This window comes from Micromys minutus (assembly GCF_963924665.1).
Source record: "Micromys minutus genome assembly, chromosome: 21".
NCBI lineage: Eukaryota > Metazoa > Chordata > Mammalia > Rodentia > Muridae > Micromys > Micromys minutus.
In genome coordinates this window covers 34,404,720-34,421,396 of record NC_137956.1, presented here as the reverse complement: position 1 = coordinate 34,421,396, position 16,677 = coordinate 34,404,720, and the positions used below count along the sequence as shown (strand labels likewise).

Here is a 16,677-nt window from a genome sequence, read left to right as displayed (position 1 = left end):
TCCCAAATATTGCTAAGTATCACCATCTTCAATTAAAGAACTGTGATGTCAATTCTAAGTATGAAACTAATGCAGAAAACCAGATTTCCTGAACCATGGTTTTGTTCTGCGTTTCAGACAGGGTCTCTCGTTCTGGCTGGTCTGGAGCTTGTTATGTGGCCCAGGCTGGTCTCAAATTCCTTCTGCCTTTCTGCTTCGAAAGTGCTGAAACTAAAATGTGTATCACTGATTAAAGTTAATAAAATAATGAAAATGTGTTTCCTACAATTAAACAACTACAATTCAATAAGGTCTGAGAAGTGTGTGTTTACAACTACAAAGTATGTATACTTTATGTAAGTTGAACTAGACAGAGCCAGCCCAAGTGGAAGAGGCCTGAAAAACCAACTACTCAGAAGGCTGAGGCAGGAGGATTCCAAGTTCAAAATCTACCTGCCTTATGGAGGAAGACCAAGACAAGACTAAGCCTTAAAACTAAAGATAAGTGGGTAACAGCTCAACGGCAGAGCCCATGCCTGGGTCACGCCTCCACACTGCAATGAAGAAACAAGTAAACAACCTAGAGACAAAGTTCAAAGACTCATCTAGAAACATCCACACATGACACAAACTAGAAAATAAACAGGAAGGACTTCACAGGATGCTCTTGGCACAGGGGCAATGTTCTATTTTCATAAATAGACAATACTGATTATTCACCACAAAATTATATCTTTTGATACATCAAATATTTCACAATACACTCTAAAAAGCTGTTACAATTCAGACACAGGTTCCAGAGAAGAACCGGACTTCTATTCCTAGCACCCCATATTAGACACAATGTAACTGTAACTGTAGTTCTACATGGTCTCACCTTTGATCCCAGACACCAGCTCACATGTGTGTGCACGCTCGCACACGCACACACACAATTAATAAACAAAGTTCATACTCAAGCACAGAGCTACTGAGAGCATGAGTCAATGATTTGGAGCCCGATTGCTTTGCTTGGTTACAAAGTTATACCTAATGTTTTGGAAATAAAAGAGATCACAGACTGCATCTATATATTGATTCTTAACTATAAATGCTAATCAACTATCTCTTACCTATTGTGGAGTCATCATTTACATACTGAGCAAGCAGATCCTCATCAGCTTGCTGAAGCTTCTCATTAGGAACAAAGTCTTTCTTAGAGAATGTGCCACTCTTTTCTAAGACAGTTGTCTGGTTTCCAGGCTGATCTGAAACTGAAATTCCAGCTGGTTGGTAGTTAGTGTGGATATATGACTCTTCAGGAAGTATATAGCCTTTACTAAAACACTCCAGCAGCCACCTTACTCCCACTACATGAGGCCTACAAAACAAGCACACAGTTAGGCTCCAGTGTAGGTGAGGAAGATCGTTATCCCCAGCCATGAATTCTCACAGCTGTAGACATGCAAATCTAACCCAAACCATAGTACAGGTGCTCTGAATTAAAGGCTGACAGGACCTGTGGGAGGATTTGCTCCAAAACTGCCTCACGTCATCCTCATAATCTCCCACGATTACATGAGTCACATCTTCATTGAGTTGATTAAATCGAACCCCGCCTCCACTGTTAATGAGCCGTCTCAGCTTATCCAGTTTTCTGCCACTAAAACCACATAGATAGATCTGCAAAGAAAAGATTGGCTTCTGATCAACATACTCAAGGTTTTTTTCTCAACAGAAACAAATTTAAAAGAAAACTGTATCCACTGTGTGTAAATAAGACACTTTATATACATTTTGGGATACACAAGTAGTGAAATATATTCTAAACCTAATGTGTACACACATACTGGCAGCTTGGGTCCCTCACCCCCCCCCCCCCCAGTGTTAGACACCATCACTCACAGCTTTTACATAGGTGCTGGGGATCAAATTCCAGCCCCCACGTTTTCACAGCAAGTGCCTGACCAACTCATCCATCTCCTCAGCCTAAAACTGGTATTTGTAACCTCCTGTTTACAGTCTCACAGCACTGTCATCTCTCAGTAGAAACCTGAAGGAGGGCTGATGCCGCAAATGAATTATAAGACAGACTTCAACATCTTTTAAATAAATGATGGTGCACAACTTGTTCAAAAATTTTCACTGTGTGTGTGTGTGTGTGCCCATGTGCACAGATGCACATGCACACGCACATGTGTCATAATGCATATATGGAGTCTAGAGGACAGCATGAAGGACTCAGTTCTCCCCTTTTACCTTATAGTCCCAGGAGTGGACCCCAGGTCATTAGACTTGGTGGATGGCAGAGCTATTTCTAACAAACACTGTAGTTTGTTATAAACTCAAAAGCACCCAGGCTTGCATGTTTTCAGTTGGTAATCAACTGCATGACCTGTGCAAATCCCTTAAGGCTCTGAACCAACTCTTCCTATATATTTATCTTTCCTGAAATTTCTTTTCTACTTGAATTAAACAAAACAGCAAATCTAAGAGCTGAGCACAAAGTTTTGAAGAAGGTACATGTTTAAGTCAATTTAACTAACATGATTTTTTTCACTTATTTTAAAAATGTCAAAGGACAATCTATTTCTCTATGTCCCAAACTATCACCATTACTAGAATACATCTTAGCAAAAATTAGGAATTAAATACTTTCTACATAGAAAGAAAAATTTAAAGTTACATCTAGAATTAGTATGTCCCAAGATCAAAGAAGATTACACAAAGTGTCTTTCTGTCCCACCAGTTAAGTTGATAAATCTTAGGAGGGATAAGGGATAACTGGCCTTAACAAAGCAGGACTCAAGTGCCTACTCTTGAGAAGAGCGTAGTTCACCACTCCACTAATAGTGCTGTGCGAGGCGTGCGGACCTAAATCTGTGGCACCTCCATCACAGAGCTTAAATGCACACACTGAAAATGATTCTACAAATCCAAACTTTTTATTTCTTAGCACTGAACCCAAGGCCTTGTACACAATTAAGGCAGACTTTAAGGACACAGTGTTATCTGTCTAGGACTCTGAGAAAACATTTTATTGGATTTTAAATTTACATTTATGCTTTGTGTATATACATGTGTGGGCATGTCACAAGTACATGTCACAGGACAGGATGAGGCTCACTCCTCCACCACTCGGCATTCTATGGACTGAACACAGGTTGTCAGGCTTAGCAACAGCACTTTAGCCACATTGCCCTAAAAAAATTTTTTTTAATCTTCTAAGTATTATCTTCACTATAATAACCACTTTATTATAAAACATAATGTATATGAAATAATTACTGGCATGTAGATATGAATGAATAGTTTTAAGGAAAGTGAAGTCAGATGAACTGGGAAGTAGAACAGAGGAAGCTACAGCCCAGGCCGACTCACAGCACAGGGTGAGCACGGCAAGCATCAGCTCAGTTCAGTGCAGGGTTTGTTTATGCACATAAGGAGCAAGTCCTACTATGACGGGTCTTTGGAGTCACGCTGAGGTATGTGGGTCTGGACCTCACTGTGTAGCCCAAGCAAGCCCTAAACTCAGATCTAGGATTATTCGTCCTTCTGAATTTTTTACATTATAAAGACATACCCGACAGCCATCTAATAGATCTTCAGGTGCTTGAAACACACTGATGTCCAGATTTTCTAGGTTTTCAAGTGTACATTCAAGTTTGCTAGTAGTTGAACCAAACATTGTTTCATTTACACAGCTCCCATTTATGTTGGATATGTGGCTGACATCTGCGAGCGTGCGACCTACAAATATTAAAGGCAATGATAAATTCCTGAGGTAAAGGAGGCATTACATGCTTCTTTATAAATTACCTTTCTCTATAAGGGTTAAGGGGAAACCTACAAAGATTCAGAGATTTTTACTGAAATCTTAGTGACAAAGTACAAAAAAATAAAATTTCATTCTAAAGGTGAAATTATATTTAATATTTCTTTTAAAGTGGCTTATATCCCATAAAAACATACAATTGCTGGCTTTAAGGTCCAAGTAGGATCTTGCTAAATGGCACTTCCAACATAAAAGAGGTCAGTATTGACTGAATACGCTAGCCTAGCTGACACACCAGAATGACCATCACAAAGGGAGTCGAGTCCTTTGTATCTACTACTGCTGTGTGTGGTGTGTGGATGTAGAAGTGCGGCAGTCTCAGAACTCCTATGGAGTTCAAAGAACCAGACTGGAGTTGTTTCTCTCCATCCACCTTTCCCTGGATTTGGGGGCTTTAGGTTGTTGGGTTTACATATCAAAGCACTTTAGCTGCTATACAATGAGATTTCTGGTTTGGTTTTGTTCTTGAAGCAGAGTCTATGGTCTATACCTGTGGTTCTCAATCTGTGGACCCCTTTGGGGGTCAAACAACTCTCTCACAGGGGTCACCTAAGACCATCAGAAAACAGATATTTACATTACAATTCATAATGGTAGCTAAATTAGTTATAGAGTAGCAACAAAATAATTTTGTGGTTGGGGGTCACCATAATATAAGGTATTAAAGGGTCCCAGCATGAGGAAGGTTGAGAACCATTGGTCTACCCAACATCAGGATCATCTCAAACTCAGAGATCCACCTGCCTCTACCCTTTAGGGCTAAGTACTGAAATTATGTAACACTATAACTAGCCTTTTGTTTTATTTTTGTTTTGTTTTGAGGCAGGGTCTCACAGAATCCAGGTTGGCTTTGAACTCTTTGTAGCCAAAGACTTTGAACTTCCTCCATTTCCAACTCCCAAGTGCTAGTATTATAGGTGTGTATACACACCCAGCTTTGTAATGCAGTAGTAGGGATCACACTGGGCTTCAAGCAGACACAATTTTTATGCAATGATAATTTATAATCATCACGGTAAACCAATAAAGAAAATATAAGATGGGCATGATGGCACATGCCTTTAATTCCAGTGCTCAGGAAGTGGAGGAAATTGCATCTCTCAATTTGAGGCCAGCCCAATGATCTACTGCCAAGGACCAGCCTCCGAATGGGGAGGAATTCTGAGAGAAGAGGTGTCTAGGAGCAGGGAAAAGAACAACCCCAAATCAAATCATGGGTCCAAGCTGGCGCCCTAAGTTCTGTTGAGATGATGGCTTTCCAGACTGCTCAACCAACCAACCGACCAACCAACACCCCCCACACCACCCCCAGTGTGTGTGTTTTCTCTGCTCTAAATAGTGAAGGACCCTCCCCCCAGGGGCTGATGCAACCTGTACCCCTAAAAAGCATAAAAACTGCTTGTTACAGCCAGAGTCGCCTTCCAGTCACTTGCCACAAAAGGCTGATTGAATCTTGCATTTGCACCAAATCCCCATCTCTCGTCTCATTCAAGGGAGTCTCCAGGAAGTTAAGGCTCAATTGGAGTCTTAAAACAGCTTTTTCTCACTATTCTAAAAACTCTCTGATTAAGATAGTTTTCTCTGCTAGTAAAAATTCTAAAAGCTATCTGGATAGCTCATGGGTTTTCTGACCACAGTCAGAAAAGCTGCTATAAAAAAATTATTGGATCTTCCGACCAAGTCAGAAATCTTGTTAAGAAAAATTCTTCCAGAGATGTTTTTGCTCTCCAGAGATTTCCAGATAGCTCAGCTCTCACTAGAGAAAATTCTAAAAATTTCTGCTAGCTTATCTCACGCAGACCAAAAGCCAAATTTTATTTATATATCAATTTGGTTGTTTATTCCAGGTTCCCTTTTGATATCCTATGAATCAGCATCCAGTGACCCTAGCCCTTTGATTCTTAAGAAACAGCAAGCAGACATTTTCTTTTAACATTGCAAAAGCATTCAGAGATTTGCCTGCTTCTGTCACACACCGATGTTAAATTAGCTGAGTGAGACCCAGCTGGGAATTACCATTTCAGCCACACCTGGGCCTAACTGTGCTGCGTCCCAGGCTGACCACCACCAACTCAGGAGTCTGCCGTCATTTGTATCTGCCTGCCTTTGGATCTGTTTGGCAAGCAGACTCACAGTGCTGCTGCCTCTGTCCCTTTAGATTCATGAAGCCCCTCATAATTCATGTTGCATTCTTATATTTTTGAATACTTGAAAAATCATATATTTTGAACTCATGTATTTATAGTTCTTTCCCATAGTCTTAAGGGCTGTCCTGAAGGTCCCAGAGTCTACCATTTTGCAGAGACATAGCCGCACTCTCTCCTGGACTCTGATGTTTCTAATTATCATGGAGTCATTCAATGTTAAGAGAGAGGACATTTCTCAGAAGAAAGGAGACCTCCACTGCTAGTGGGTCCAGAAAAATATGTACGTTATTACACAAACAAGCCTTACACCCATAGCAGCCACCAACACTTGTGGACACTTAACAGTGGGCCTTGTCTAGGAGCAGAAACCACGTCACTCTGTCCCCACCAGGGCCACACCAGGCTCAGAAATCTACAGAGGGAGTTTCAAGTTAGCTAGGGCTACACAGAGAAACTCTGTCTTGAAAAACCAATTAACCAACCAAACAGACAAGTGGAAAAACAAAAACAAAACAAAACAAAAAACCCCTACTCTTAAGGCCATCCACTAGTGTTTTTAATCCCCTCTTGTGTGAATTAGGAGGTGAAAAAAAAACAATCATCCATTCTAAAAGGAATACAAAAGAAGTTCTGGAAAGCTTTCTGAAAATAAAGTCCCTACTATATTTCCTATTAACAAATTAACCTATTAATTAACAGTCCTATTAACAAATCAACTCCTTCACTTTTTTCTTGGTGTTTAAGACTGAGTTCCTCCTAGGCTTGCAAGACAAGATCTTTCCCATAAGCTCCACCCCTAGCCTAATATATCAATTATCGTGAACAAATAAGTATTTATTTTAACCTCAGAGACTTACTCTCTGCTGCGACACTGCTCTGAGCAGTGGGAGTTGAAGTTTCAGGCACCGTCTTTCCTTCTGCTCTAGGTTCAGCCTTGTATATAGATTCATCCTGACAAAAGCCTTTCTCAATGCTGTCATGAAACCACTGCAAGGTCACACAGTGCACATTCCATCTCCTGGCACATTCATATTTCTGTCCTGTGTTCATTACAAGAGAAATACAGAAACAGATTACATATGTTAGTTCATAGTAAATTATTTTTTAAGAACTCACTCCAAGCAAAAAAATAATTAAAGTTTACCAGTAATTATATTTACCTTTAAAATTAAATTCTTTGTTATTTATTTAATGTGTCTGGGTGTTTAGTGTGCATGTACGACTCCTTTTGAAAATGGGGTGTCATTATGTAGGCTTGGTTAGCCTGGGTAGACTTGCACTCACACAGATTGGCCTGCCTATGCCTCCCAACTGCTGGGACTGAAGACACCATCATGCTTGATTGACATTATTAATGTGGTTTAGTAAGAATATATAATACAACTGCAGACACCATAAATGAATGCTGTATAATAAATACTACCTTTGAGTAGACAGAGACCTGTAGCCCTAAATTCTTGATCTTCCTGCCTCTACCTCCTTTGATACCCAGCCCTATTTGGTATTCCATAAAGTCAATGGAGCAAGGCCTGGTGGTGCAAATTTATAGCCAGCTACTTAGGTCTATAAGACAGTAAAATCACAAATCTCAGGACAGCATGGCAAACTTGACAAGATCCTGTCTCCAACAGAAAGCAACAAAAAGACTAGGGACATAGCTCTGTGGAAAAGCACTTGCCTAGCATAAGCCCCAGGCTCAATCCCTTGTACCTCAAAAAACAGTCAACAGTAAACTGCCTTTAGATTGAGAAGTCACAAGTAAACTGCTTTTAGATTGAGAAGTCACAGCGACCATCCTATCATAGTCATTATGCCCGTCTTCTGACCAAATGACGAGTACCAAGTAACTAGTTATTCTTAGATGCTTCTCATCAGGTAGCTTAGGAAAACAATACAAACACACAGGAGTTACTAAAATCCAGCAAGACTCTGCTCATTCCTGTGTAGAGATTCTGAGTATTAGTAAAACTATTCCCTAGAATAAAGTTCTTGAAATATCAAAAACAGTAATAACTCAAGAGTTTCTCAGTAGTAACACCTTTTATATTTTTACTTATTTAAAAACCAATTCATCCCATAAGTGCTTAATCAAGCTTCTGAAGCAAGTCATGAGAAAGAAATACCACTCAGCCACACATATTCATTTTCTTGTGAAGATTTTTTTGCTTTTTCATCAAGGTTTAAGTCAGGTGGTAAAACATCATGGGCAACTTTGATATTTTATATTTATTCCATATCCTGGACAAACACAAGAAAAGTCCCTTAATTTTTCTAGCCTGTGACTCAAAACTATCTTTTTTTGCAAGAATTTAATAGGCAAAAAAACCCCCAAAGAGCAAACAAAAACAGATAAACTAGGGCAATGACAAGTCAGCGGCACAAGGTGGCCTACAGAAAATGAGTGTTCAAACAGGACTTGCATGTTTAACTACATTTAAGGCATGTTTACCTTTTGGTTCTTGAACAATGAGGTGTGTACACTCATTCATCTTCAACTGTCCCATGTACTGGCCTCCATGCTTAGCTGTGAGTTGCTGGACTGTTTTTCTGTGTATACCATTTAAGCCAGTCACACAGATAATGCAACCAAGAAAAATAGGACACTTAAAGTCTTCCATGTTTACATCAGTGTATTTGGTGATTTTTCTGCAGAAAGAAAGTGGTAAGAAGAAGAGACAACTGAGCATGAGCACTGAGACCGTTAGATCCCACCGCTTTCCTTGAGGAGTACACTAACTGCTCATCTAGCTCAGTCCCACATCTCTAATAAAGGCTTGTATTTCAGCAACAGTCTGAAGACTATCTTAAAGAAAGCACTATTAACTCCTACGTCCTTGCTAGTAAATGGGGAGCGTTTGACAGAATTTTAAGATTAGATCTGTACTTAAAAGCCCCATGTTCACTGGTTGTCTAGTATAAAATAAACACATTTTTCCATTATTCTTGATAAGTAAAAATCATGATTTTTGGCAAAGCACCAAAAATGCTACTGCTATTTTATTGCCACAATAAACAGATGTGCTAACTTCACCAGGCTGGTGCTGACTAGGAGACGTACTGAGTACATGCTGAATAGTGTTGAAATAAGTGCAAAAAAAAACGCCATAGATGCCGATATGATTCAAATACCCGGGTTTATGATAGGCTCGATTTACACTGAATGATTACCTCTCCGCTGATAGCTTGAACAGATATATCTAATCTCACTTCTACTCCTCTCTGTACCCCAACCCTGCCCGAGAGGGAACAGAGCTGACAAAGTAGCTACTTTATTCTCCATCTTCACATTGGAGCACAGTACTACACAGTGCAGCACAGAAGCCACACTGAATTGTTTTAGATGTAGTTGATGTGGAAAAGAATTTCATCATCAAAGCATTTGCCCTCAAGCTACTGCTGCATCTACTGCCCATGTTCCCCAACTGTGGTATCTCAGTGAGCATCTCCTGTCACTGGAGAAATAAACAAAGATCCTATTTTCTCAGTAACAAATTAAGAAATATCATAAAGCTTCCCCATGAAAATCCAACAATGTCAAAATTAACCAAATGCATCAATTTTTCAAATACACAAAGCATATCATTGTGTCTTACTTTTCTTGTGACTTCTCCCAAAGTGTTTTAATCCAAGAAGGAAGCAAAATAGGTTTCTTCAGATTAGCAGCAACCAAGTACTTTTTGCTCCCAACTTCTCCTGCAATAAGGTGAGTGACTGATACATTAAGGTCTCTGTATACTCGTCCGCCCATCATTTGTACATATTTATGAACTTCTTCCTACAGACCCAAAAGAAAATATGTTAATGCTAGAGAAAAGAACTCTTCTATTTTTAAAAAACACCCCATAAATTTTTTTAAAGAAAATTTATGTGTATGAGTGTTTCACCTGAGTATTTATCTATATACTATGTGCATGCCTTGGAGATCAGAAGAGGGCATTAGACAGATCCCGGGAAGCTTGAGTTCCAAATAGTAGTGAGCTATCTATCAGATGCTGGGAATCAAACCAAGGTCCTCTATAAGAGCAAGAAGTGCTCTTTACAGCTGAGCCATTTCTCCAGCCCCCCACAAATATCTTTTACTATTCCTAGCCTGAATATACAATGTTTTTACCACTAAAAAATTAAGTAATTACTTTTGGAGTATCAATAATTGATGTGTATCAATTTTAAATTTAAAAATCACTATTTGTAGGCTGGTGATGTAGCTCAGTAATAGAATGCTTGCCTACCATGCACAAGGCTCTGGGCTCAATCCACAGCCTTCCCCCTAAAAAAAAAAAACAAAAAACCTGAAAATAACTGTTTTCTTGAACAGTCACATACTTTTTAACAATTATTTTCTAATCAACCACATTTATAACAATGTGGTCTTGTGGACTAATACTGCTAATGACATCATAGCCTTCCTCAATGACAGTCACCTACAGAAACATTCCAGATTTATTCTTTTAAATTCTACAATTTAAAACTATGTTGCTTCTTTTTTTTCCTGAGACAGAGCAACTCTATGTAGCCTTAGCTATCCTGGAACTCACTCCTTAGGCCATGACAACCTTGAACTTAGAACTTAAGAGCTACACTTATCTCTCCCATGCTGGGATTAAAATCCTGAGCCACTTTGCTTTTCCTTTTTTTTTTTGGAGACAGGACTTACTATATGTAGCCCTAGTTGACCTGGAATTCACTAATCTGCTTCCCAAGAGGTGGGGATTAAAGACATGCACTACGACACCCAGATTAGAATCCTTTCTTTAAAGATTTTTTGTTCTGGAAAAATTAAATGATTCAAAACCAAGCTTACTGACTGTAGAAAAAAAAAAAAGCAAATTTTCTTTTAAATCAAAATAAAACTTAACCGGTGTTTCTAAAATCATATTCCATTTTCCTCAGGGAAGGGCACACCAACTGATTATCCAATACCCAATGGTTAATTCTGAGATCATATATATAAGTAAAATTATGCAGACTAAGCAGATTGTATTTATCTAAGATTATATATGTATATACATATATGCATATAACAATGAAAAATAGATGTTATAAGTTTAAAGTTTTGAAAGAGTGGCATATGAGAGGACTTGGAGGGAGAAGAAGAAATGAGGAAATTATGTAATTATATTATAGTATTTAAAAATATACCATTAGGAGCCATGCACAACATCTGTTAGCTGTGAATCCCATGTGTGAGGTCTTTCCCCAGGGAAAGCCAGGTGCAGAGCCAGCCCTGCTCCTTTCACTGCTTACCCTTTTGTCTTTATCCAGACTTGTGCAAGATATAGTTACGTCAGACATAATCATATTGTAAACTGGATACTCAGCTCTTGGGACACATTGCTGGTGGCGCATACAAAACGTGACTACTTGAGGACCAACAATTCTGCAGCCAAGCTATAAAAAGTTTGGGAAAAGATCACAAAATTAAATTTGGAACATTTATTGTGCTATAACAACTGAGAAACATTCAAGTATAGTTTTCAAACAAAGCACCAGCCAATAAAGCAGCTCAGATGTCTAGGAATCCCAAGCCCAAAGAATCCCAAGGTACTCAGAGTACTCATGATAGTATTCATGAAGAATAAGACCCTACACACAGGCAAGCACGCACACACATGCACAGTCAGATTAAAAAAAAAAAAAAAAAAGAGGGAGAAAAAGCAAAACCCACCACCAAATAAGTATCTTAGCAACAGCAAACCTGTTTAAGGTGATCAAAAACAGTGCCACTGAAATGGTCACAGATATAAAGCGATTTGTCATTCTCTTTTATCTTTAATGCTTCCTCATCTGTAATAATCTGAAGATAATCTTCTGATTGTAATTCCCTTATTGACTGAAAGAAAGAAAACAATTAAGAATAAAATAGAAATTAGTTCCCTAAATTTAAGTTCTACCAAGTGTTAAGAGCCCATTTCAAACCCAGCCCTTTCCTTATTAAATAAAGCACTGCTTCTCACCTAGACTGCAGAAGTCTGGTTTCCTCTCTTAAATCTATTCTTCACAAAGTTAGCAATTCTTTTAAAGAACCAACCAGGAGCTGAGAAGAGGGTTCCGTGGATAAAATGCTTACAGAGTAAGCATGAGTATCTGAGTTTGGAGCCCCAGCACCCATGTAAAAAGCCTAGGATAGAGGCATGTACTCATAATCCCAACACTGAGGGGTGGGGTGGGGTGGGGTGTCAGAGACCGGATTCCAGGGGATCCTTGGCCAACCAGTATAGCAAATCTCTGGGCTCTACAACAGTGAGAAATTTATCTCAAAAATTAAGATGAAGAGAAACTGAAGAATATAGCAGACATGAATCTCTGGACAAAAGAAAGGGCACATAAATCAGTCCCAAATCTTTCCCCGCCTCCCAACCCCCATACAGGGTTTCTCTGCGCAGCTTGGCTGTCCTGGAATTTAACTTTGTAGGCCAGGGTGCCCTCAATTTCATAGAGATCTATCTGCCTTCCAAGTTGCTGGGATTAAAGATGCATCACCACCACACAATTTCATTTCTTATCAAAGTCTATAAAACCATAAAACTTAGCTCTCACTTATCTTCAAAGTTTCATCTTTTACATCTAGCTACCTGCTAATTCCAGTCAGCCCCATAGCCAATGCCTGGAAGAAACTAAGAGGTTCTGCTTTTGATTCTATTACAGAGAATTCTCTTTTAAGTTTTCACTTGAAGTGATTCTTCACTTCAATAAGGTCTGCTTACAGGCCACTTCCTAGAGACACCTTTCTTGCCCATGTGGGTTTGTTTTGCAGCACTGAGAACTAAAGCCACATTTTTACACACTCTATACAATACCACTAAGCAACATTCCATGTTCATCCTGCCTTCTAAACTGCACTTCCTCTACCACTTGAATACATTTTAAAAAAGATTTATATTATTTTGATGAGTACACCCAGAAGAGGGCATCAGATCCCATTACAGATGGTTGCGAGCCACCAAGTGGTTGCTGGGAATTGAACTCAGGACCTCTGGAAGAACAGTCAATGTTAACTGCTGAGCCATCTCTCCAGCCCCAGGTGTCAGGATATGCTTATAAACAAAATACATCATGAAATGTTTATTCTCGTGGGTGTGGTTAGGTGGTATACAAGGGCATTTATGTGCACATGCATTTGGAACTGTATCTACAAAACACGAAGCATGTGTAGATGTCGGAGGACAACTTAAAGGAATTGGTTCTTCTACCATGAGGTCCTCAGGCTGAATGGCAAGCACATTTACCTGATGACCCATCTAACAGACCCAAAACACTCTTTCTCACAGGGAAAAAATAAAACTACTTACAAAAGAACCAATTTTTTTTCCTTCATAAAATGTATTCAAGGGGGCTGGCTCACAACCATCTATCTGTAATGGGATCCAATGCCCTCTTCTGGTGTGTTTGAAGACAATGACACTACTCAAACATAATATAAATAAATCTTTAAAAGAAAAAAAAGTCAAGAGTTGATTTGCTGAGAGGATCACTGAAATGTAGTAGGGCTTTCTACTTTTGTCCTATGCCTCCAGGTATGAACCTAATAATAAAACAGCCAGGTTGTATAGAAAGCCATCCAGAATTTTCTTCTATTCCTTTTAGAATGAGTAATTGCTTTCAACATCTCAATTCATACAATAGGGGGTTAAGAACACTAGTGCATAACCTTTTGAGAAATAGTTATTTTTTTTTAATTCTTTGTATTTCTTATGTATATTAGCACACATATCTAATGGATTCCCAAGATACAGGACATGTGTAGAGATTAAAAAGCAACTGAAGCTGGTGGGCGTTCTCCACCTTTATGGTCTTCTGATTAAATTTCATTTCACTGGAAGTCAATCTTCACTATGTGACCTCTCTAGCATTCCGTAACACTCCAACCCACCTCAGATTCAATACACTACCATACTAACCTTGACTAGACAGACAGACAGACAGACATACACACACACATACACACTTTCCCAGGGCTTTGCATATTATATATATATGAATAAATGTCTATATGTATATATATGAATGAATGTCTATATGTATATATATGAATGAATGTTTATATGTATATATATATATGAATGAATGTCTATGTGTATATTTATGAATGAATGTCTATGTGTATATATATGAATGTCTATATGTGTATATATATGAATGAATGTCTATATGTATATATATGCACACAAAGGATTACTGGGATTAGTAGACAAAACAACTGTCAAGAATTCCAAGTCAGAGGACTGTGAAGATGGCTCAGTCACACACATAGACACACACACACACAACGAGGGGGGGAGCACATTGCATGAAGACTGTAGGTCAACATTCAATTGTCATAACAAATTTTAATCCTCCCCAAAAAACATAATGATTGACTTACATGAACTAAAACTTATATAATGATTTATCTGTATTAAGCTCAGGTTGTAGCAAGTAGCAAAATTCCATTAAAATATCTACTTCTAAGACATAAAATCCAACAAATCCAAAACATTCAAAACATGAAAATGTGCTCAAGTATCAAATAAGACATATCCAACCAATCTTACCTCAAGAGCTTTAAAGAAACATTCTGAATTGTCCGAAGACTTTAAAAACTTCACCAAAAACGGCTCTTGGTCATTTCTGGACATAGCTGAACTGTGAGAATAAGGCAGTCAATAAGAACAAAAGTAAATTGGGTAGAGAATTAATGTTCAAATCAACTATTTTTGTGGGTTTTTTTCCCCCCTTTTTTGAGACAAGCCCTGGCTGTCCTGGAATTTGCTCTGTAGACTAGGTCAGCCTGGAACTCAAGAGATCCACCAGCCTCTGTCCCACTCCTGTTGGGATGAGAGGCGTGCACCACTACCGCCCGGCCTGCAAATCAACTATTTTCTTATGCATACAAGAGTGTCTAAGAAATAGGCATCTGGCTTGGTTCATCAATTCATTCAAGATGTTTACAAAGACTCCAGAAGGTGGGCAAAGTCTAAGAAAATAAAAAGGGACACGAATCCTTGCAAATGTGAAAACCAAATCCACGTTCCTGATTAATACCCTGAGTCCCTTGGTTTGGTCCTCAGTCAATAGACATTCACTTGCACGAGGCTTAAGGACAACGTAGAGCGCGGCTGCGGCTGCTGGTACCCAAAGTCCGCAAGATTTGTTCCTAAGATAACGGACTTTGAACGCAAGCATCCACTGTGCAAAGTCTTGCACGCTCGTCCGAAAGGCCCATGCTCCCAGGAAAAGGAACGTTCAGGCCGCGGCTCCCCAGGTATCTGAGGCCCACCGGCCGGTTAGTAGAACCGCGAAGGCCGCAGGAGACGCCGGGAGGCCAAGTCGGCCGGGCCGAGCTGGCGCTCGCTCACCTAGGCGGAGCCCGAGGGCCCACGGGCACCAAGTCGGGGGGCGCGCGGCCAGCAGGACTGCGGCTGGAGTCGGGCGCCAGCCCGGCGCACAGCGCCCGCCCTCGGCGGCGCCCCCAGCCCGAAGATAACGCTGCAGAACCCGGAAGGGCCAAGACAGGGAACCGACTTTCGCGCCAACCGAGCGGACGGAACACCTCTTCCGGAGGAAGTGGCGTCATCGGGGCCCCCGCACTGGGAAATGGAGCAGTCGGAAGAGGGCGTTCCTTGTGCACTCTTTCCGGAGATTTCTGGACTCTGTATTGGTTTCAGCAGGGCGGGACTCGGCGGTTCGTGGCCAGGAGCTGCAGGATGCGGGACTCATCAGCAGAAATCCAGAACGTGCTGGAGTGGAGCGGGGAAGTCCAGCGGCGAATTCTCCCCGCTGTGCGGGGCTGTGCAGGAAAAAACACTCCATGAAGCTAATAGCGGCTTGAAGATGGGAGAATAAGATTAAGCCATGGTCTTTCTGACTCCCCTGAGTGGGTGAACAGTCCTTAACAGTAATAATGGAAAGAAGACAGAGTGATGGAAAGGCACGCTAATTTTTTGGTTGAGTTATTTTCACGTCCAGACTTTTAAAATTGGTGTTTTTAGATATCCTCTATCAGGTATATAGCTGGCAAAGATTTTCTCAAATGCTTAATTTGATTAACTTGGCTGTGCAAAGCCTTTTAACTTCACGTGGTCCCATTTCATTTGTCGATTGTTGGTTTTATAGCCCGAGTAACTTGATCCCTATTCAGAAAGTCCTTGCCTGTTTTGGTTTCAGGATTTCAGGTCTGACATTAAGATCTTTAATCCATTTGGAGTTGATTTTTATGCAAGGAGAGAGAGATTAGGATCTAGTTTCATTGTTCTACATATGGCTATCCAGTCGTTCCCCCCTCCCCCCCCCATGTGTATTTTCGGCATCTTATGACGAAGAATCTTTACTTAACCGAACTATAGTTGACTATGGTCGTTCTCCTAGGCACACCTGTGTAGATCCTTGTAAAATCTAGTTAGATCCTTACACCTTTGATAACTCAGGTCCTTTCTCACTTTTCACCGTCCCCAGGTAATATCTGATATTCTGGTCTGTCTACAGTAAGAACACTCTAAGGTTCTAACCAAAACCCCCTTCTTATGTTATATCTTAAAAGTTGCTAAGAGTAAATTACTTATAAAATGCTGAATTAGTAGCCACCACCAGCTCTTTATTTTATTTATTTATTTAGACACAGGGTCTCTACATAGCCCCAGCTGTCCTGGAACTCACTATGCAGAGCAGGTTGATCTTGAATCTTGCTGCTGCCTCCTGGAGTGCTGGGATTAAGGGCATGACACCACACCCAACACAAACTCTACTCTTTTAAGTACAATA

The 16,677-nt window shown here is 40.0% G+C and overlaps 1 protein-coding gene across 1 annotated transcript in view; it reads right to left on the bottom strand.

The window, feature by feature from the left end:
* TOPBP1 (DNA topoisomerase II binding protein 1) overlaps nucleotides 1–14,555 on the bottom strand; it is a gene marked incomplete at its 5' end in the record, with an annotated part of 45,051 nt that extends 30,496 nt beyond the window's left edge. Inside the window, 9 exons of the mRNA XM_080933929.1 lie at nucleotides 1,092–1,339; nucleotides 1,478–1,641; nucleotides 3,542–3,708; nucleotides 6,798–6,980; nucleotides 8,390–8,586; nucleotides 9,534–9,715; nucleotides 11,185–11,328; nucleotides 11,636–11,770; nucleotides 14,472–14,555. Coding sequence (XP_080790055.1) covers nucleotides 1,092–1,339; nucleotides 1,478–1,641; nucleotides 3,542–3,708; nucleotides 6,798–6,980; nucleotides 8,390–8,586; nucleotides 9,534–9,715; nucleotides 11,185–11,328; nucleotides 11,636–11,770; nucleotides 14,472–14,555 — 1,504 coding nt within the window. The remainder of the gene's footprint in view (nucleotides 1–1,091; nucleotides 1,340–1,477; nucleotides 1,642–3,541; nucleotides 3,709–6,797; nucleotides 6,981–8,389; nucleotides 8,587–9,533; nucleotides 9,716–11,184; nucleotides 11,329–11,635; nucleotides 11,771–14,471) is intronic.
* Nucleotides 14,556–16,677: the final 2,122 nt, after the last annotated feature.